At 41.1% G+C, this 23374-nt stretch overlaps 1 protein-coding gene across 1 annotated transcript in view; it reads left to right on the top strand.

Moving 5' to 3' along the window:
* The first annotated feature begins 536 nt into the window (after positions 1–536).
* CDK7 (cyclin dependent kinase 7) overlaps positions 537–23374 on the top strand; it is a 47183-nt gene continuing 24345 nt past the window's right edge. Inside the window, exons 1-10 of the mRNA XM_077462610.1 lie at positions 537–708; positions 9006–9065; positions 10345–10378; positions 16193–16260; positions 19416–19484; positions 20381–20491; positions 21564–21682; positions 22510–22609; positions 22733–22819; positions 23145–23294. Coding sequence (XP_077318736.1) covers positions 625–708; positions 9006–9065; positions 10345–10378; positions 16193–16260; positions 19416–19484; positions 20381–20491; positions 21564–21682; positions 22510–22609; positions 22733–22819; positions 23145–23294 — 882 coding nt within the window. The 5' untranslated portion in view covers positions 537–624. The remainder of the gene's footprint in view (positions 709–9005; positions 9066–10344; positions 10379–16192; positions 16261–19415; positions 19485–20380; positions 20492–21563; positions 21683–22509; positions 22610–22732; positions 22820–23144; positions 23295–23374) is intronic.

Genomic DNA, 23374 nt, shown 5'->3' with positions numbered 1-23374 from the left:
CAAACCCTGTTGGGAGCCACATTCCTGTCTGAATAATGTGTCCGGGTTTCATGTGAACTGGAGCCTGGCTACGTGATTCAAAACCTGGACTGTTTAGGTGCATCCCGGACAGGTGGCAACCCTAACATAAACACTTCATGATATTATAGTAATGACTACAAACGAAAAACGTTATCAGGCACAGAGAAAGAGAATCTTCTATGAAATATAAAATTAGGGGTAATCTCTGGAATAGACTCTGTTACAAATTATGACAAATGGAACGTGAAAAACTTCTACAAAAGAACACAAAGCAGCGTCGTCCAGCCGTTTGTAACTATGGCAACGACAGTTGCTCTACACACGTGGCCGCCCGCCCGGAAGTTACGCCTGCGCACTAGAGGGAACCCGGAACTCCTGCCCACACATAGCTCCGTCCTTTATTCCTGAGTCAGACATGTTTTCGTAGACAAAAGCTAAAACGTCATTGTAAAAATCACCAGAAACATGGCCGCCACTGCTTTGCTGTATGTGAAGCGATGTGTAGGGCATGTGGAGCTCTGTCTCTGGCGGAAGTAGAGCAGTGGGCGGGGCGTGGTGTTAAATGCCGGGTTTGTCAAGCAGGTAGAGGCTGTGCTGAGGAGGATGGAGGTTCCAGGTACTAAGGGGATAGAGGTGAAGTCCCGGGCTAAGCAGTATGAGAAGCTGGATTTCTTGGGTGAGGGGCAGGTAAGTGCTCACAGCTCTGCATCCAGTATATGAGGGGAGACCCCATGCTTGAGGATAGGGCTGTGATAAAGAGGGCCTGTCCTTTCCAATAAGGGAAGAGCCATTGTATTCCCCACTGACTCAGGGCTCTTCTCAGCACCAGCATTGTAGGGGTTATGATATAGTCCACCTTTAGGGTTATGTCTCCTGTTACCAGGACTGTGCCCCCATGATAGGGTGATCGGATGTCCCTGGACTGACGACACTGTCCCCGTTTGCAGGGGCGGTGCCTGGGTGCCTGCTGTCACACAAGTCCCGCCTCCTGATTTTCTGCTTTGACAGACAGCATGCTTGTCCAATGCTGGGACGTGTGCTGTCTACCATAGGTAGGTGGCAGGACTTGTGTGACAGTAGGCACCCAGCGATTCAAAATAAATCTGACACAGTGGGCGATGCTGGCCTGAATGATAATCCCATTGCCTCTTCCTCTCTGATCCCCTGCACTGGTGAGGCTGCATTGCTGGGCACTGGTGAGGCTGTGTAGGGCACAGCTGAGCCCCGCCTTTTAAAAAATTTTTTTTTTTTTTTTATCTTCATAACGTTTGGTAGTCATGTCTTGAAAAATTCTAAAGTATATCACTTTTTTTTTCTTTATGGATGAAATGTGAGAAATAATGTATATAGCATACAATAATTCCATAAACACATACACTGCATATATAATTTGAGGAAAATATGCTTATAAAATGGTTTAAGCATTTGTCAATAAATAAAAAATGTTTTCCCAGGTTTCATTTTAAAAATCTGCTCCCCTTACCCTATGAGGCCAATGGAGGTGAATTGAGGCCATAGTGTCCATACAGAACACCTCTATCTACAGAGACAGCGAGTGGGGGTGTACATGTGTGGCACCTGTGATGCTTTGCTTTACACACCCCTCTGTCTCTTAAGTGAACGCACGCTGCTGTTTGCATTGAGTAGTCCGGCGATCAAGGGGTTAAAGTAGATCGCGAGGAGGCGATACAATGTAGATCTCTCTTCAAGGAGCAAAGCATGTGTAAATGAGTCCTTGCAGGTTCAGGGCTTGTTTACATTAGCTTCCACCCCGAGATGTGATCTGTAGTGGATCTCTTTTCAGAGACCATTTAACAGGTGGCTGGGACACGATTTGGTGCCTCCTCATTGTGATTTTTAACACTGTAAAGCCTGTTCAGAAAACCCAAATGTTGCAGACAGTTGCAATGCAGCTCCATTTGATGGAATGGGTCAGATTTATAACTTTCGCCACAGCCACAAAGAAAAATCTCCTCCAGCAGCTCTGATTTTGGGTCAGATGCAATGTGATTTGAGCCATGGAAAATGATTTCACTTGTGCTTGTACCAGGGTGGATTTGATTTAAATTGCTAGTAAAAAGGCTTGATTTAAATCAACTCGATTTTAAATCATAAATTTTAAAGCACTGTCAGCTCTGTCCCGCAGTGGCTCCTCCTCTGACCTGCTGTTGACTCACCGACAGTCCCATTCACTTTAATAGGACGACTGGTGATGCAGCAGTGACACAACAAGGTGAATGTGGCGGCAGCAGGTGAGTGGATGTCCGCTAACAGGCGCTGCTGCCATGATGGGTCTGAAATGACAGGTGCTCTTTTAACCCTTTCATGACTAAGCCTATTTTTGGAATTTGGTGTTTACAAGTTAAAATCCATATTTTTTTGCTAGAAAATTACTTGGAATCCCCAAACATTATATATATTTTTTTAGCAGAGACTCTAGAGAATAAAACGGCGATTGTTGCAATATTTTATGTCACACGGTATTTGCGCAGTGGTGTTTTAAACGCAACTTTTTGGGAAAAGGGACACTTTCATGAATAAAAAAAAATAAAAAACAGTAAAATTAGCCCAATTTTTTTGCGGAATGTGAAAGATAATGTTACGCCGAGTAAATAGATACCAAACATGTCACACTTTATAATTGCTTGTAGATTGATGACAAAGTACGGTACCTAAAAATCTCAATAGGCTACGCTTTAAAATTTTTTTACGGTTACCAGGTTAGCGTTACAGAGGAGGTCTAGTGCTGGAATTATTGCTCTCGCTCTGACGATCGCAGCGATACCTCACATGTGTAATTTGAACACCGTTTACATACGCGGGCGCGACTTCCGTATGCGTTTTCTTTGCTTCGTGAGCTCGCGGGGACGGCGGGCGCTTTAAAAAAAATTTATTTATTTATTTTAAAATGACTAAATTGTTTAAAAAATAAAAAAATAAATTGATCACTTTTATTGCTGCCACAAGGAATGTAAACATCCCTTGTGACAGTAATAGGTGGTGACAGGTCCTCTTTATGGAGGGATCGGGGGTCTAAAAGACCCCCCACCCCTCCTTTACACTTCAATGTATTTAGATCGCCGAAAACGGCAATTCTGAATACCGGATATTTTTTTTAAAACCGGCGCCATTGGCAGCCGAGTAAACGGGAAGTGACGTCATGACATCGCTTCCGTGTTTACGATGAGGAGACTGGAACGAAGCCGATTACGGCTTCGTTCCAGTTCCTCTGCAGCAGCCGGAGGCGTCGGATCTCTGATCGGTGCTCCCGATCGAGCGGGAGCACCGGTAACAGCTTTTAGCCGCATCGGTTGTTATGCCTGGATAGCCAATCGCCTGCTGCAAAAAACGGTACCGGGATGATGCCTGCAGGTGCGGGCATCATCCCGGTATAACCCCCGGAAGCCGAGTACGCATATTTGCGTACGCTCGGCGGGAAAGGGTTAAATATAAGGAATTATTCTTGCTGGTAGTTGGAATCTTTAATGTTTGCAAACAAAATGAAGTTTTCCTATTTAGAATAATAAGCTGTCAGGTTAATAAAACAGCGATATCAGAACTGAGTCAATCGTACAGTTTGTAGCGTACATAGATTTGCAGAGCAATGGGATGTAGGAATATTCCTGAACTTTGTTTTATCTCATAGTTGCTGTGAAATTGTGTGAATGCATCAATCCAGTGCATGTTATCTCAGCTTGCAGAGCTTGGATTCATTGAATAAGTTTATAAAAATGTAAATATTGCAGAATATACAGCCTCATGCTACATAACTAAGCTCCATTTCATGCTGAATAAACATAATTATTAATCTATCTTAAATAGAAAACTATCTTTAGATTTTTACTCCAAAAGCATTTTATTAAAAAAAAGTTAAAACTCAGAAAAATCGATTTTAAATAAGATCCGTCCTTCTTCTTTTTTTTTTTTTTTTTTTTTTTTTCTTTTATGATTTTTATCCACTCCACCCTGGCTAGTACTGTCCCTAACAGGTGGGGTACCTGTCTCTTCCCTGCCCATTTGCAAAAAGCACACCAAACCAGGGAGCTAGGGGCTTAAATGGGCTCTGCCTGACCCAAGATGGCTGCTAGTCACATGGGGCAGCAGCATCCAACAGGACAGCTTTCTCAGCGACCCAGGAAACCATAGAGGAACAGTGTTTCTCCTGACTTCCTCCCCAAACTCCATGCTTCTGCAGTGAGTGCCACTTGCCTACACCCAGGCAGCACCACTACCCCAAACTGTCTTTTTTGCAGCACAACAAATGGGGGTAAGGGGATATGGCCCTACATATTATACCTATATTTGGGTTGTAGCATGAAACGTGTTTGCATTCCCCAACCACCACCCCCCCCCCCCCCTCTCCACAATTGCCTGAATCACAGGGTGCTTCCCCTGGAGCATCCTGTTTAAATTTAGCATGGCTGTACCCACACAGCTACATACTTCATTCACAGGTGCTGTGCATGAGAAGACTACAGGCCCCATCTGCAGCAGAGGGACTCGTGGATCACACCGGCACAAGTGTGGGGATGATGCACTCTGATTCTGCTTGGGCAATGCACTTGTAAACAAGTGTTTACTTCCAGCCCCATAAGTGAGTGTCAGTTCCTCTGTACAGACATGGAGCTGGGATGTAAACAATGCAGGAGCTTGTGTATTGCACCCGTGATGCACCAATGGCAGTTGCAATGCTATGCAAGCTTCTGTGCAAAACTTTAATAAATCAACATTTTCTATCTTATTAATGTGGGTGCATTTATTTACATTCTTGCAAGAGGTGGGCTTAAATTGTATTAAATATTTTTGCCTTTCCCTTAGGCTTCCACTCGCAGTGCCTAGGGGATTGTAATATCGTGCTCCTACTAGTGAAATTCCAGGGAAGTGTGTGTGTGTGTGTGTGTGGGGGGGGGGGGGGGGGGGGCGTTCCTGATTTTTTGACAGGTACCCGCTCCCATTTCTGGTCAGATCACTGCGGCGATTCAAGTGGAAGTTCGCCTCCCCTGATTGACGCTACATGCATGCGGGAGCCGCCGGTCAGGGCACAGGCATCTGAAGAAAAGGCACGGGCGGCCGTTCCGAGCGCATGCGCCATTGACATCAATAAGGCTTATCTATAGGTACAAAGAATACAGGAAGGTTTACTTCAGCTTTAACATTTCTAGACGCTCCTTTATAACAGCACTTTCTCAGGTCCACTTTTATAAGCGGGCCCTTGCCTGCTAATAAAGGCCAACTCTGGACCCTCCTAATTCTTGATTCCCACTGACCAGGCCCCCCAAAGATGCACTATATTACCAAAAGTATTGGGACACGTGTGTGTGTGTGTGTGTGTGTGTGTGTGTGTGTGTGTGTGTGTGTGTGTGTGTATAATAGCCCACCCTTTGAAGTTTCAACTCTTCTGGAAAGGCTGTCCACAAGGTTTAGAAGTGTGTCTATGTGAATGTTTGACCATTCTTCCAGAAGTGCATTTGTGAGGTCAGTCACTGATTGGAATGAATTGGGAGCCAGGCCTTCTCATTCACAAGGTATTCTATTGGGTTGAGGTCAGAACTCTGTGCAGGCCACTCAAGTTCCTGCACCCCAAACTCTCTCATATCTTTATGGACCTTGCTGTGTGCAGTCATGCTGGAATAGGAAGGAGCCATCCCCAAACTGTTCCCACAAAGTTGGGAGTATGAAATTTCCTTCCCTTTCCTATACCCATTGAAGTGAACAGCCTCAGATGATATACTGATATGAAAAGAAAATCTCCCTACATAAGTTTTTTACATGTATATCTGCTGTCTTTGGCTTTCTACATTCTTTAGTGCAGATTGTGTTATAAATCCTGTTTCCTCATTCAGCAGTGGGTGTGTGTGTGAGCTAATTGGAGGAAAATTCCACCCCCCCCCCCCCCCCCACACATAGACAGAGGAACGAAGGAACATGCAGAGCTGTACTGTGAATAGAAAAGCTCCCAGCTTATCTCTTGGCACCCTCCCTAACACAATTTTTCAGTTGCTGTTAAATCATCTGTCCATGAGCTTGTCAGAAGTGACTCTGCTGATAACAGAGGCACTGTACGGCGTGGCAGAAAGACACGGCACTTAGGGCCGGTTCACACTGCGACGCGAGGCGACACGGCTCGCCTCGCCTCGCTCCCGCAAGTCGCCCCCATTCAGTGCTATGGAACCGTTCTGAGAGGAGCGACTCGAGTCGCTCCGACTCAGAAAAAAGGTTCCTGTACTACTTTGGGGCGACTTGCATTGCACTATGCAGAAGTCCTCTGCAAGTCGCCGCTGAGGTCCGTGCAGGTCGCGGCGAGGCAAGTCGGAGACGCCTCGCCGCGCATCGCTGTGTGAACCGGCCCTTAGAGGAGAGGGATAAGTAAACACTACAGATATGTTAAAGAAAATAATAGTTTTCATACCACAATCTCTACGCAAAACGACTGCAATAAACCATGTATTAAACATAAACAAATCAACATAATTAGTTGTGAATGAATTGACTAGATATGTGTAATGTCCATACACCGCCACCAGATGTCTCCAATCAAGTGAAAGTGATAACATCTAAAAGTCCATACAATGGGATGTGAAAAATATAAAGCAAATTTACTGCGCCGCCTGCAACAAATTTAAGGAAGCAGCTAGCACAGCAATAGATCAATTGCGAAAAATGAAAACGTGCAAAATAAGTGCAGCGCTCAAAAAAAAAAAAAAATCAGAGTAAACTGAAAAATAGTGTACATATTAACAGTGCACATAAATAAGGTAAGAAAAAAAAAAAAAAAATATATATATATATATATATATATATATATATATATAATATATATTCTTACCTTATTTATGTGCACTGTTATGTATTTTGTATATACAGTGGTGTGAAAAAGTGTTTGCCCCCTTCCTCATTTCCTGTTCCTTTGCATGTTTGTCACACTTAAGTGTTTCGGAACATCAAACCAATTTAAACAATAGTCAAGGACAACACAAGTAAACACAAAATGCAATTTGTAAATGAAGGTGTTTATTATTAAAGGTGAAAAAAAATCCAAACCATCATGGCCCTATGTGAAAAAGTGATTGCCCCTTAAACCTAATAACTGGTTGGGCCACCCTTAGCAGCAACAACTGCAACCAAGCGTTTGCGATAACGTGCAATGAGGCTTTTACAGCGTCCTGGAGGAATTTTGGCCCACTCATCTTTGCAGAATTGTCCTAATTCAGTTACATTAGAGGGTTTTCGAGCATGAACGGCCTTTTTAAGGTCATACCACAACATCTCAATAGGATTCAGGTCAGGACTTTGGCTAGGCCACTCCAAAGTATTCATTTTGTTTTTCTTCAGCCATTCGGTGGTGGACTTGCTGGTGTGTTTAGGATCATTGTCCTGCTGCAGAACCCAAGTTCGTTTCAGCTTGAGTACACGAACAGATGGTCGGACATTCTCCTTCAGGATCTCTTGGTAGACAGCAGAATTCATAGTTCCTTTTATCACGGCAAGTCTTCCAGGTCCTGAAGCAGCAAAACAGCCCCAGATCATCACACTACCACCACCATATTTTACTGTTGGTATAATGTTCTTTTTATGAAATGCAGTGTTCCTTCTACGCCAGATATACTTGGACACACACCTTCCAAAGAGTTCCACTTTTGTCTCATCGGTCCACAGAATGTTGTCCCAAAAGTCTTGGGGATCATCAAGATGTGTTGTGGAGAAATTGAGATGAGCTTTGATGTTCTTTTTGCTCAGCAGTGGTTTTCTCCTTGGAACTCTGCCATGCAGGCCATTTTTGCCCAGTCTTTTCCTGATGGTGGAGGCATGAACGCTGACCTTAACTGAGGCAAGTGAGGCCTGCAGTTCCTTGGACGTTGTTGTGGGGTCTTTTGTGACCTCTTGGATGAGTCGTCGCTGCGCTCTTGGGGTAATTTTGGGCGGCCGGCCACTCCTGGGAAGGTTCACCACTGTTCCATGTCTTCGCCATTTGTGGATAATGGCTCTCACTGTGGTTCGCTGGATTCCCAAAGCTTTGGAAATGGCTTTATAACCCTTTCCAGACTGATAGATCTCAATTACTTTCTTTCTCAATTGTTCCTGAATTTCTTTGGGTCTCGGCATGATGTGTAGCTTTTAAGGATCTTCTGGTGGACCTTACTGTGTCAAGCAGCTCCTATTTAAGTGATGCCTTGATTGTGAACAGGTGTGGCAATAATCAGGCCTGGGTGTGGCTAGAGAAATTGAACTCAGGTGTGGACAACCACAGTTATAGTATGTTTTAACAAGGGGGGCAATCACTTTTTCACACAGGGCCATGATGGTTTGGATTTTTTTTCACCTTTAATAATAAACACCTTCATTTACAAATTGCATTTTGTGTTTACTTGTGTTGTCCTTGACTATTGTTTAAATTGGTTTGATGTTCCGAAACACTTAAACATGCAAAGGAACAGGAAATGAGGAAGGGGGCAAACACTTTTTCACACCACTGTATATTATACAATGCACATCGTGTAATTTATTTTGGCTTGATCCAGAGTGTGTAGATTGAAGGTGTGGGTTTTTTTTTTTTTGTTTATATTCCTAATTTATTTTATTTTGCTCTACAGATATATGCCCAGGTCAGTTTTAATGAATGGGGTTTACAACCACTTTAAGAGTTCTCATTCACTGAAACTAAGGGGCCAAGCCCAACCCCTGAAAAAGAACCCCACCCCATAATCAGTGCTGTACAAGCATGGCAAAACACCGTCGGATTGCTTTCTAGTGTCAAACTGTACATTGGAATTGAACCTGGGGATTGTGAACTAGGGGGTCCCCCATTGTCTTCATTTTGTGTCCCTGAGATGATTGTGGTTAATTGGGTTCAGTTTGTATTGTGTTTTGTCCTCCGGTCTTTTTCTTCTTGCCATTTATAGTGTTTTTTTTTTTTTTGGTTTTTTAACAGTGACTGACCTCTCTAATTTGATACCAACGTGCATCTTTTCTTTTTCTTTTTATAGTTTGCTACAGTCTACAAAGCAAGGGATAAGATCACAGATAAGATTGTTGCAATAAAAAAGGTTGGTGTGATTGCAATATTCCCGTATACAGTATAATTAGAATATTCTGTGCAGTTTTTAAATTGCATGCAAGGTTAAATCGGATTGTTAAAATACAGCATTTATACTGCTGTGTGTGTGTGTGTTGCCAGTGAAGATTGGTATCATTTTCAAAGGAGATATATGGGCAAAACTTTTTTGGTCATACTTCTGCTGTGGATTACAGGCATGCACTTCGCTCTGCACTCCTGTGACCCATTGTCAGCCGACATCGGCTGACGTAAATGAACCAGTCCAGGCATTATTATGACCAAAAAAAGTTTTGCCCATGCTTCTCCTTTGAAACCGATACCAATCTTCACTGGCACCACACACACCTTACAGGATAAATTATGTATTTTAACAATCTGATCAAACCTTGTGTGCAATTCTTTAAACTCTTCTTATTGGCGCACTTCTCACACATTCTCCTCTCAAGGTCTATTAAGTTACATAGTTAGTCTGGTTTAAAAAAGAAACCAGTCCATTCAGTTCAACCAATAGATGGAAATACACAATGTGTGTAAAGTACATAATATAAACTCAATGTTGTTCAGAATCCATCTATATCCCAATGTGTGGAAAGCCTCCTGTTCTTGCTGTCTTCATGCCTTTCACTGCCGGCTTTTGTTGTCTTATGACAATAGATCTGCTTACAATCATACCAGAGGTTACAATAAATGTGTAAAGCACCTCTTGGCTTTGGTATAGATATCTGCAAGATCCGTTTCGTTCTAAGGAGTACCTCTGGAGCCGAGTTCCAGGCACTCTACTATGCAGATTTGCTCTTTTTCTTAAGAGATAAGTCCCATATCTGTACCTTGCTGATACAGTGAAGGAGTGGTTGTTGTTGTCCTCCTATGACAAGTACCATATATAGAAGCACACTGTAGTTAATTTCTGTGTTCATATTATCTTATTTTAGCCTATTTATCTGAAAAAGGGGTACATTTTGCCTTCACCACTGTTATACTGACTTTAGCATTGGGGGATGGGGCAGTGCCAATGAGTTTCATGCTTTGGAAAAATGTCATCACCCTTCTTTTATGCTACCATTTAGCAAAGCAGAGGTAGGTGATTCTTGGTATTGACTTTTCTACAAATCTTATGCCAAGGTTAAGTAGTAACCCTCTTTCTTTTAATTGTACGTTTGGCAGGAATACTTGCCAATATCAACCTTTCCAGCCAAGTAATTTATGGAATAAACTGTTGTATACCTGCATAAGATGTGAGTAATGTTTGTTTTTGTTCTCTCCTGAAGATTAAATTGGGTCACAGAGCTGAGGCCAATGATGGTAAGTTAATAATTTAAAGTGATATTAAAGCTTAATTATTTTTTTTATTTTTAAAATAGTTAATAAACCTGTCATACTTACCAGCTCTGTGCAATCACATTCACAGAGAAGCCCTGATCCTTTTCTTCCAGGGTCCCCTGCTGGCACTCCTAGCTCTTCCTCTTCAGCAAGTACCCCCATAGAAAGCGGCTTTCTATGGAGGTGCATGTGGAGTCTTGCTCCTGGGCCACTCTGTCGCTATAGATGGTGTTCCTCGGTCCCACCCCCTGCTCCCTCATCACAAGATTTGATTGATGGCAGCAGGAGCCAGTGGCTCCCACTGCTGGAAATCTCCCCAGTGAGGAAGGAGAGAGCTGGTGCTCTTGCGCACAGTGCTGGATCTAGATCTGGCTGAGGCAGGTGGGGTGGGGTGCCTGAACAGAAGGGTTTGGTTTTTTTTTTTTTTTTTTTTTTTTTTTTCTCTTAATGCATAGAATGCATTAGGGTCAATTCACACTGCAATGCAGAGCAGCAGGAACGATTCACTGCTCCGGCTGTGCTAGGGGGCAGTTTGGTGCACAATTTATCCCATTGCACTGCTTCCATCTTATTTTATTTATTTTTGTATGAGCTTTAACGTGTACAAAACATACAATTAATTTACTGCAATGTCTGGCTGCGCTGTATGACATTGCGGTGCAATTTGGGCCAGTGACTGTCATAAAATGCAGCATGTCTATTTTATTGCAACATTCTGCAGCACAAAGCTAGGCTGCGTTTCAGTATGAATAGGACACGGGAAGTAATTGTTCCTTGCAGTGACAGACGTTTTAGCATGTGTTAAAACATCTGGCACCATATATAGCGACGCTTAAGGTAAAAAAAAAAACCTTAGTGGATCTTCACTGCATCTGAGCAACACAAACCAAAAACGCCATTTAATTCATTTTTTATATTCAAAGCAAAGTCACCCATGTATTCATGCTGCATTTTTGTTGAAAGATCACTTTGAAAAACACCCCCTAGTGTAAATGAACTGTAGTGCGTTTCTGCAAAAAGGACCAATAAACATATAGATGTGAACCAGGCCTAAGACGTTTAGTAACATAATGGGGTTAAAGACTAAAATTGGCCCTTTATAGTACAAAAAAAAGCTGATAATCACTACTGGAAAGGGTTTATTTTTTTTACTGTAGAACAGTGAAAGTAATATTTACAGTAGTGATGATACTTTTGTACTATAAAGGGCTCAGTTTAGTGTGTTTTTTTCCCCCCCCATTATATTGCTGGCCGATTAATCGATTATGAAAATGGTAATCGATTAATTTCATAATCGATTAGTTGTTTCAGCCCTAGTTCTAAGTAATTTTCTAGCAAAAAAAAAAATGGTTTTAACTTGAAACCAACAAATGTCAGAAAAAGGTTTAAGGTTCGGTTCACACAGGGGCGGCACGACTTGCAGCGCCGCGACCTGTACACGATCAGCGGCGACTTGCAAAACTACTTCTGTATAGAAGTCAATGCAAGTCGCCTGAAGTAGTACAGGAACCTATTGAATGAAATACTTGTATAGCGCACAATGCGAACTGAATCGCCTCTAGTTGCTGTGGCGAGCTTTGATCGTCTGCTAAAAGAGGAAGGTCTTGAGTTTTTTCCTAAAAGCCAGGTGATTTTCTTCCAGGCGGATGTTGATTGGTAGAGCATTCCATAGCCGAGGCCCTTGGACAGCGAATCTTGGATTTATACCAGGCTTTGGGACAACTGTTCCATTGTACAGAACGGAGCGCGACTTGTCAGGCGGCTAAGTCGCCTGACAAGTCGCCCCTGTGTGAACCGAGCCTTAGTGGTTAAACTTTTTTCACTTGCACAATGTCTATTCCTTTGACAAAGGCCTCTTTCACACGGGGCGGATCAGTAATGACCGTGTGTCCGTGTTCGTCCGATCCGCTCTGCAGACGGATAGAAAAATAGGATTTTCCTCCGTCTGCAGAATCGGACTGTTGCGGAGGCGGACGAAATCGGGTGTCTGCGGATGCTCATCCGCAGACACCCGCTATCCCATAGGGATGAATGGATGTCCGTATTTCATCCGCAAACGGATGGATGAAATACGGACATACCATCAGCATGTGTGAAAGGGGCCAAATTGTTACAATGTTTATACTTAAGTTCAACTGATAAAAAAAAAAAAAAAAAATTTGACTCTTGTCAGACTGCCCAGTTTTTCTTTTGGTGGCTTCAGAAGAGCAGAGAGAATTCTTTGCATAGAAAGAATTGTGAAATACTTTAGTCGTGATAACGATTCTTCACGATTAATTGTGCAGCTCTAATAGTGGCTATGATTAATGCTGTGGTCTTTCTCTGGTTTTGTGATTGAATTGATTGTGGTGGGCTTCTTGCCTTTATGTACCTAGCACGTCTGTGGTAACACCACAAAGTGAGCTTTAAAAAAAAAAAAGTTGTTTATGTGACTCTGACACTTGGTATTTGCTGCTATCGTTTGGTGATTCTTTGTAATATTTGTATAAGATGCCCTCGTTTCCCCACAATCTTCACTTTATTGCTTTTCTGCTCTTTTTAGGAGCAATCTATTTTGTTGCTATTCTGTATAGTGTCCTATTTACATGTAAATGATGTGGTCATCACTGTCTTAGGCTTGTAAGACTGTTTCCAGTTTTATTGGTTTTCTCTGAACCTCTCTGTGGCAACTATGGTGAGGTCTGGGAATGTTCTGGTCAGTGACCTCGGTATCTGTTATACCAAGACACACACACACACACACACACACACACACACACACACACACACACACACACACACACACACACACACACACACACACACACACACACACACACACACACACCCACACCCTTCCTGACAGCAAAAAAAAATTTTTTGACCGTTTGGGCCAGTTCACACCAGATGCAGTTTTGTGCGCTTTTTATTTTTTATTTTATTTTTTGCACAAAATACATGCAAAGTGTTTTTCATGTATTCTAATGGCTCTAGTTCACACCATGCAGTCAGTTTCTGATGCAGAAACTGAACAGAAAATGAGTGCATGGTGTGAACTAGAGCCATTGGAAAACTCTGCATGCATTTTTTAGTGCAGAAAAAAAAGCACACGGAACTGCGTCTGGTGTGAAACATATTGTGCAATACCTAAAATGTAATGCCTGAGCATGCTTGGCTGGGGTTTTCTTTTCTATTTTCTTACACTTTTTGGAATATTTTTAATTCTATTGCAGTTCTTCCTTTTTTTTTTTTTTTTTTTTTTTTTCGCTGGGGAATCCTTTTGAATAATTCTCTCCATCTAGGGCTGCAACTTGCGATTATGAAAATAATCGTTTAGTTTCAATTAATCAGTTAATCACTTTAAAAAAGTGTGATGTATAATTTAGTTAATATGTAAAGCAAAAAGAAAAAAGGAATTTATTCTTAAATGTCTCCTATGCAGTGGTAAATATAAATGACTATATATGGTTAGGGAGCAAAATATTGAATCCACTCTGAGAATAACAGACAGAAGAGATGTACTGTATATACTATTAAAGGGTGAATCTGGTAAATATCAACAGACTAGAATCAAAATTTTTTTATAAAAAAAAAAAAACAAAAACAAAAAAAAGGTTTTCCTTAAAGTAATTTTAAGAATGTTGGTTCAATTTTCTAATCGTTAGTGGGGTCAAATTGACCATTTTTCAACCACAGTGATGAAAAAAATGTGAAAATATTATAACTTCTTGGTCAAAGGAATTTTCAGACAGTATATGTGGTTTTCGTTCAGAAATTAGACTCCTTTAAAAAACCTAATGAAATTTTCACTTGTTTTTACCAAACATTCTTTTATTCAGAGAATGTGCAAAGTTTTTTCGTGTGAATATATTTGTCTGAAAATTGATCCGTGTGACCTGCATAAGGCTTGGTACACACCTATGCAGTGTGCTTTTTACTGTGCGTTTTTTAATTTAATTAATTATTTTTTTTATTTTACGCACGTGATTTTGCTGTGACTTTTTTTTTTTTTTTTTTTCAATTTGTTGTTGGGCAGATTAAAGAAAAAAAAAACACCAAATTGCTGCAAAACACATTGCATGCTTTTCTGCAGCTTATCCATTGAAGTATATTGAACCAAAAAAGCACAGTTTTGCATTAAAATAAGTCCCTGATCCTTTTCCAATACACAACAGCTGAAAAAAAGCATAGATGTGAATTTGTCCCGTAGGAATCCATGTAAATGAACTGTAGTGCGTTTCTGCAAAAAGCACCAAAAACACATAGATGTGAACCAGGTCTAAGATGTTTAGTAACATAATGTGGTTAAAAAAACTAAACTAAAATTGGCCCCTTATAGTACAAAAAACAGATAATCACTACTGTAAGGGATTCATTTTTTTTCTGTAGGACTGTGACTGTAATATTTACAGTAGCGATTATCTTATTTTTATTATGATTATTTGCTCACTTTTTTTTATTATAAAGGGCTTATAATTATTATTTTTTTTAACCCCATTATGTTACTGGCCGATCGATTAATTTCATAATTGATTAGTTGTTTCAGCTCTACTCTCATCCACAGTTTGTGTTTTTATTAAAGGAGTAGTATGGGCTTTTTAAAATACAAACATCCATACTTTCTTCCATGCTGCAGCTGTTCCACACTCACTCTAGGGCCGCGTACACACGCGCGGACTGTTGGCCCAACCTTGTCCGCTGAACAGTGTTTGGGCGGACAGTCCGCTCGTGTGTGGGCTTTCAGCAGACAGTTTCAGCGGACAGTTGGACGGACAAGGTTTTACGGAAATTCCGAAAAACTGTCCGCTGAAACCTTGTTTCAACGAACAGTCCGCCCGTGTGTAGGCTTGTTCGTCAAACTAAGTTCCGCGCATGCTCAGAAAGGATTTTCAAGCCAAAAGTTATAATGCAGTGTATAGGACGTCGTATTTTGCGTCCCGTCGTACGTGCCGTTCACGTCATCGCGCACGGTTTCAGCAAACTGTTCGTTCGTCGTGTGTGGCCATGTCCGTCCATGCTAAGTTTGAGCGGACTGTTCGCTCAAACTGTTGGACGGACAAAGTTGGGCCAACAGTCCGCGCGTGTGTACGCGGCCTAGTGCTGAGAGCTGAGCGATCACATGACTGCTGATCACTGTTTAGTCTGTCAAATCCTTTTAGTTTCTATCTTTGCATTAGTGGTTGTTTCCAGCCATACATGGGCCGTTGGTTCATTGGATAAGGCTGGCTGGGGCTGTGGTTTTACAACCTGAATGAGCCAGCCCTCCTCCCGGGTTCTTGTGCTGAAAATGCGCTCTGAAAAAAAAAAATGAGCACCTTGGTCATAAACATATCTGCATGAAATAGACTTGTGTCCATTACATCAGTCTTTGTCACAGCAGGCAAGAGCAGAGACTGGTTAACAGGAACTGCTGGCTACTCGCCTCGTATTGTTCTCCAATCTGCCTGGGTTAAGACTTTAGTAGGGCTCCCACTGCGCATGCACTTGGGGACTACACTCAGCCTGGGCTGGGACTGACTCATGCATGGATGCTGGTCAGTAGTTGGTTGTTAAAACGATGGGATTAGTGTAACCTCATACAATTCAGTGAGTACCAGCACTGTTGCTATACAAGTGTGGTGGTGTGGGTTTTTTTTTTTTTTTTTTTCTCCCCCTTTGCTTTGTCTGCAAAAAAAAAAAAAGTTAAGTCTGTTCCAGCCATTCAATCGTCATTTTGCTCTTAAATGTTTTGTTTCCTGATTTTGCTTTCTGTCCTGCTCAGACTGGGTGTGTTTTCTCCTTGTTGGTTAGTAATGACACTCCATTTTTCATATACAGGGATAAATCGCACTGCCTTGAGGGAAATCAAACTTCTTCAAGAATTAAGTCACCCTAATATTATAGGTGTAAGTATTATTTCCTATATAGAGACTTTTATTTACTATTGTGCAGAACGGAAGGGGAGGGTGGGGGTCGCGCATACCATCTTTATGCTCTAATAGAGAGGCTAGTTGCTTGGTTGTTGTGTAGATCTAAAGCAGGGGTGTCAAACTCAGTTTCGTCATGGGCCGCATCAGCATTATGGTTGCCCTCAAAGGGTTGGCTGTATCTTTGAGACTATAGAAAAAACTATCCAGTAGTTTTTTGTTTTTCCTCAGTGAATAGTGCAGGAACTCAACTATGCTCAACACCAATTGCATCAAACGGTGGGTGTGGCCAAACTGTACTGAGGGTTCAGGGGTGCACCATGTATGGAGTGCAGGGTTTAGGTGTGTGTGCCATCCCCCACCTCTGCACACCCTTCCCTCCACAGTCCTCCTCTCCAGAAGGCTACTGTGTGTACAAATGACAGTAAGGAGCAGAGGGCAGGAGCCAGAGGTGTGGTTCTGGCTGAAAAAAAAAAAACCTTAGCTTCGAGGGCCACATAAAATGCCCTGGAGGTCCAGATTCGGACTGTGGGCCGCGTGTTTGACACTTTATCTAAAGGCTTCAGTCGTTTCTAATATACTTTCCAACAGCAAGGATGCAGATGGAGTGTTCTGACTTTACTGTGTTCTATTTTCCTAGAAGCAGCATATTCACACAGTCTGAGCTACAGATATATTCTCCTATTTTCTGTGCAGGTTGCAGTGATCAGGACTTAAACCCAAGAACAATAATATAGTTATTACATCTTACCAGTTGGTAAGATGGCGATATTTTTTTTTTTTTTTACATTTTCTGCTCCTGAATCAAAAATATTCATTCATTTTAACTTGTATAAACTGAAATCTCAAACAATTATATCAATTTTCCTAACTATCTTCTGCAATCTACAAATAGTTGAAATCAGGACTAGGGTGACAACACCTCTGCTTTGAAGATGCAGTAAGTGAGTGTTGTCCTCCTAGGGCAGGAAATGTCTTACTGGCAGAATCACAAGGTGAAGCTAAATGAAACTACTAATGCATCCACCTCCTTTAAAGTGGAGTTCCAGGCTATTGCTAACTATGTTTAAACCTGCTTGCACCCCCCCCCCCCCTCCCCTTTCTGACCCCTAATCTAACCACCCTGTGATAGGAAGATGCTTATACTTGCATATTCTGAGGGCACTGCAGTCTGGTCACGTGATCGCCTCTCAGCAGCAGTTTCTGGGGAGAGGAGGGACAGCTGACAACGAATGCCCAATAATAAGTCTATGGGTGACATGACCACCCAGGCATTTCATCTGTTGTCAGCAGTTTCTCTTCTCCCCTGAATCTGGCTGTTGGAGAGATCACGTGATCAGACTGGAACACCCTCAGAATAAGTAAGTAGAAGCCCATTTCTTTCATACTGTAGTTAGAGGGTGGGCGCCAGTGTAAGCCTGGTTGGCAATAGCCTGAAATTCTACTTTAACCACCTGACATCTGCGCTGTGGCCACGCGCGGACCTGAATTCACCTGGAGGCCCTCATGATGGCCTCTCCTGTGCACGCTCCCTGCACATGCCCTGCGATCCCCGAGTCAATGAGACTCGGGTAATCCCTGGTCTGAGTAAGGGGCCGGGACCGGCCCCTTTCCCTATGATCAGCTGTCAGCCAATGACAGCTGATCACATGATCAAAACAAAAGCTTGGTGATCCACTGACAGCAGAGGAGAAAAAAAGCCAGTCACCGGCTTATCTTAAAGGGACATCGGTCCTGAAATGGAAAAGGCAATTATGCCTCATTTATGCCGTCTAACAGTGCCCAATCAGTGCTGCCTATCAGTGCTCATCAGTGCCTCCTCATCAGCGTACATCAATGACGGACAAAAATTACCCGTTATAAAATTTTCAAACAAAATAATTTTTTTTTTTTTAATCGGTCTTTACATTTAAAAAAATAAAAAATAAATCGCACGGGTGATCAAATACCACCAAAAAGCTCTGTTTGGGAGGGAAAAATTATAAAAATTTCATTTGGTTATAGTGTTGTATGACCGCGCAATTGTCATTCAAAGTGCGTGCGACAGCGCTGAAAATTTGTCTGGATAGGAGGGGGGTTTAAGTGCTCAGTAAGCAAGTGGTTAAAAAAAACTAAATAAATGTTCCTTTTTTAAAACAAACAAAGGTATGCTTACCACCTCTGTGCAGTTGGTTTGCTCCCGTGCTTTGCTGCTGCACCCATTGACGCAGACAGCAGGACTCGGCCCTGGCTCCCGCTTCACTGGCTCCCACTGCTTGAGGGTTTACAACCCCTTTTTTAAAGTGTTTATTAACCCCCCCCCCCAAAAAAAAAAAATGCAGATCCCAGTCCATTAAAGCAGATTGCACAGCACTTGTGTAATTTGCCCCCCTTTAAACTTGTTAAAAAAAATAAAAATAACCTGAATTTGCCACTTGTATACCCTCTCAAAACAGACCACGGATGTCAGGGGTGCTCCTCCCTGATCACCGTGGTCTGATTGCATCATACATATCTGTCCCCTCTGCTCTCCTCTCTCCCATTCTCACCCCCTCCTTCCTGCCTGTTATCCCCCTCTGTGTCTGTCTCTTGGCCTGGCCTATTCTTTGTAAAATAAAATCACCAAATTTTTTACGCCAGCCTTTATTAGAGGCTGGCATAGCACACTATGTCAGTAGTTTAAAAAAAAAAAAAAAAAGTGTTCTAAATATCAAATTTTAGCGGTTTTCAGGCCGGTTACGTGACTCGCAGGCATTTTACAGATGCATGGTTTCTGCAGCGGAGACTAACAGCCACGTGATCTCCCGGCTGATGTCAGAGGGAGATCATGGCCCCTCCCGCAGAAGCCATCCATCTGAGCTGTAAAGCAGCCGTGTGTTATGTGACCGGCCTGCAGACAGCTCAGATTAGGTATTTAGAACACTCGTGTGTTTTAAAAAAAAAAAAAAAAAAAAACTACTAACCTAGCTATGCCAGCCTCTAATAGAGGGGTTGGCATTGTTTTATATAGATAGGTTAACAAACCCTTTAAGGACTGGTAAGCTGCTCTAAACATACTCTGATATTGACTGCAGTCACCATAAAAACCTGAGTAAGTAGAAAAGTGCATCTTTTCTTTGTGGATTTAAACAATTAAAATTTTTTTTTATTTGCAGCTTTTGGATGCTTTTGGTCATAAATCCAACATAAGTCTGGTATTTGATTTCATGGAAACAGATTTAGAGGTAAGGTTTCTGGCAAATAAAAATTTAATAGCTGTTCCAAACAAGAAAATATATGAAGCCATCCTTCCTTCCTTTTTTTTTTTTTTTTTTTTTTTTTTTTTTTTATGCTTTCACAAAAGGTGTGAATAACTGTTTTCTCAGTAGTTTTTACTCTCAACCAGACTATCAAGTCAATAAATGGCTGGGGTCATAACTGATCTTCAGTTGCCATGGTGCTGCACGTGTGATCAAACCTAGATTAAAGCGGTTGTAAACCGTGACTGCTAACTTAAAAATGAAAGCACCTATAAGGCAATTGAATAATGTGCTAGTATGCATCGCATACTAGCACATTCTGGAATACGTGCCTTAGAACGTACCCCTCCCATGGCGCCTGTCAACGCTGAGGGCAGACATCTTCCCCCGGTATTTCTACTGCGTTCACACGCCGGAGCCACTATGACGTCCTTCCCACACATGCGTGCAGGAGCCCTTGGTTCTGTCAAGAAGTCTGATGTTCTGACAAAGTATGCCGGACCTTCAGCGCGCATGTGCCAGTGATGTCACTGTGGCTTCATGCAGGGTGAATATCTCCCAAACAGTGCAAGATTTAGGAGATCTTCATTTTTACTTGCAGGTAAGCCTTATTATAGGCTTACCTATAGGTAAAAATAACAAAGTGGGCTTTACTACTGCTTTAAGATGACCACTTGCTTGACTGTAAAGAATTGGAGGGTTTTAGTTCCACTTTAAGTGGAGATATAGAGATGGAGATAGAATCTCGTTTAAACGGGCACAACATGCCAGCAGGTGCTGCATGCAGGCAGCCCATTCAAGTCTATGTGGACCCATCCATACTAGTTTCAGCATACTTGCTAAATATTTATTTTTTATAAATATATATATTGTCTTTACAGGCTATTATAAGGGATACCAGTCTAGTCTTGACTCCAGCGCACATAAAGTCTTATATGTTGATGACGCTTCAGGGCTTGGAGTATTTGCATCATCTCTGGATCCTGCATAGGGTGAGATTTTTACACATGCATTCAAGCTTGCTTAACTTGCTAAATTCAACCCAGATTCATGACTTCAAGGCATTGCATAGTTTCAAATGTTGTTTGATTAGATATTAGTGTTTTGTCTTCCTTACCTTGTAATGATGGTCTTGCATGTTACATCCGCAATTTGGTAGTGTTGTGGCTAAATGATTCCCATATGTCTATGTATTCATACACCTAGCTTGTAACTATTTCTAAGGGGACCGGCAACTTATTTTGTTCCGGTTTCTGGAAGTTGAGCAGGCAGTTCACACGGAGGTGGTGGTGACTTTCTGTCTGCACTTTCCCAATTAGATTTTTATTTTTTTTTCCCAATAGCGCAGCATATGGATTTTTGATACAGAATTTACTTACCAAAGTTTTTTTTTTTTTTTTTTTTTTTTTTTTTCAGCAATCATGTTTATGGACAATTTATTATATGTGGCTGTTTTATTTTGCACTGTGGATTAGTATTATAGGTTCTAGCGCACTATTAACTAGTTTCATTGAATTATAAGTGGTGTTAGAGCACATTAGAATAGCTGTAGCTGAACTTTATTTATCTAATGTTGTTATTTTATATTCATATTAGCGCTTCAGTTTCCTTGTTTTTTATTTAATTTTTTTTTAATATATTTCCAGCTGCTGCACTTAATGGTACAAAACCCTTTTGAAACGTAAAGTAAAATTTATAGATGCAGGGCTCTCATACAATTATACAAACAAAATTCCCATCACTAAAAAAATGTGACTGTGTGTGGCTAACTATCCTTGTTTTATATTCATATATTACATTGCATCAAAGTGAAACTCCTGCTGTCAGTTACAATGTTCATTGTGCTTGGTGTTTATTTCAGTTACAGAAATTGCATAAAAAAAATTCAGTGCTTCTGGGTTTCAATTTTAAACCAAGTCTGTTTGTTTTTGTTTTTTTTAGATATGTTTTGCTTGTATATTGTGCAATAGAGCTGCATTTATAAGTTGTGTTGGTGCCACCCCCCCCCCCCCCCCCACCAAAGTTGTGATTTATTTTTGTGAATACAATTTTTTTGTTTTGCAGGATTTAAAGCCAAACAACTTGTTATTGGATGAGAATGGAGTCCTTAAACTGGCTGATTTTGGTTTGGCCAAATCATTTGGAAGTCCAAACAGAGTATACACCCACCAAGTGGTAACAAGGTATATCGTCTGTTCATTTTAGTTTAAAAATAAATAAATTAAATGGCATAACTATGGTGCCCACAATACAAAAATACTGTAGGTTTGATTTTTTGTGTATAAATTTTTATTTTTCTGTTGTGCACTTTCAAAATGAATGAGCTGCCTCAATTCAACAAATGCAAAAACGCTTCATCTCGCAGTACAGTGACTTAAACTTTTGTACAGTTTAATAAAAAACAAAATTGGGAGTTGTGTGATGTGCTAAATTGTGCAGCACACTGCCCCCTACCGCAATTGGAACAGACAGCTGCTTAAGATGACATTTCTGTGGTTTACCTCTCCGACAGAGAGCGGTCTGTGTGTGAATTAGAATTAGCCCTTAAGCCTTTTTCTGCCATTTGCATAAGGCCCTGACAGCCTTTGGGAACAAATTTTTTTTCCCATTCACAATTACTCAATCACTCTCCTTCCCCTGTTGGAAGGGGAGGGATCACATGGCACCCAGTCCCTTGGAATGGCTTGGTAAAGTAGCTGGGTAATGGCAATTCGGTACACAAAATTACTGGGGAAATTGACCACCCAGTAGCTATTTATCCAGTGCCATTCATAAACAGCACTGGGTAAATAAAGGGCTGCTGATCCATCATTGACAGACATACCCTGGTAGAAAAGTGGTTAATGAACATTGAAGTATTTGTTGATTGCTGTAATGATTTTTTTTTTTTTTTTTTTTTTCTATATAAAATGCTGTGTAATTGTAAGAAGGAAGAGATAAACTAGGTTATTGGTACTATGTAACATTTATCACATATGTTATTGAAAAGTTCTTGTATTGCTTTTAATAGGTGGTATCGGTCTCCAGAGTTACTATTTGGTGCCAGAATGTATGGTGTGGGTGTTGACATGTGGGCAGTCGGATGTATTTTGGCAGAGTTGCTGCTAAGGGTATGTAATCTCTGTAAAATGACAAACTGATGAAAGCAGCTGTTACACTTGTCACCAACATGTAAATATGATCTTAGGGCTGAGAATGCACTGGGGATACTACATGTCCTTATTTTCTATTAGGTGCCTTTTCTGCCTGGGGATTCTGATTTGGATCAACTCACAAGGATATTTGAGACATTGGGCACTCCAACAGAAGATCAATGGCCTGTGAGTATCCATTATATTTTGTTTAAATCTAAATGAATAAAAAGTGTATGTATATATGTTTGTGTGTGTGTGTGTGTGTGTATATATATATATATATATATATATATATATATATATATATATATATATATATATATTATATTATATTTACATTTTAATTTTGGTTATAACCAACTGCTTTTTTATGTATAAAGCACTGTATTGTTTTGCATTGGCACACAATACTAAGCAACTTTTGTGTGTTTTTTTATTTTATTTTATTTTTTCTCTCCTCAAATTACGGTTTATGAAAAAGGTAACATAAGGAATGGTGTCTCCTATGCAGGGCATGACTAACCTTCCAGACTACGTTACCTTTAAAAGCTTTCCAGGAACAGCACTCGATCAGATATTCACAGCTGCAGGAGATGACCTGCTAGAACTCTTACAAGGTTTATTCACGTTCAACCCCTGTGCACGGTACACAGCCTCACAGGTATGTCTTCAGCATTGACTTAAATATTTGATCTTTGTGTTTCCTCATTTTTATTTGACTCTAAATATGTAAGACTATGT

This window comes from Lithobates pipiens, unplaced genomic scaffold (genome assembly GCF_037356315.1).
Source record: "Lithobates pipiens isolate NorthernLeopardFrog02 unplaced genomic scaffold, aLitPip1_a1.2 Scaffold_3, whole genome shotgun sequence".
Taxonomy (NCBI): domain Eukaryota; kingdom Metazoa; phylum Chordata; class Amphibia; order Anura; family Ranidae; genus Lithobates; species Lithobates pipiens.
This window is presented reverse-complemented; position numbering and strand designations above follow the sequence as displayed.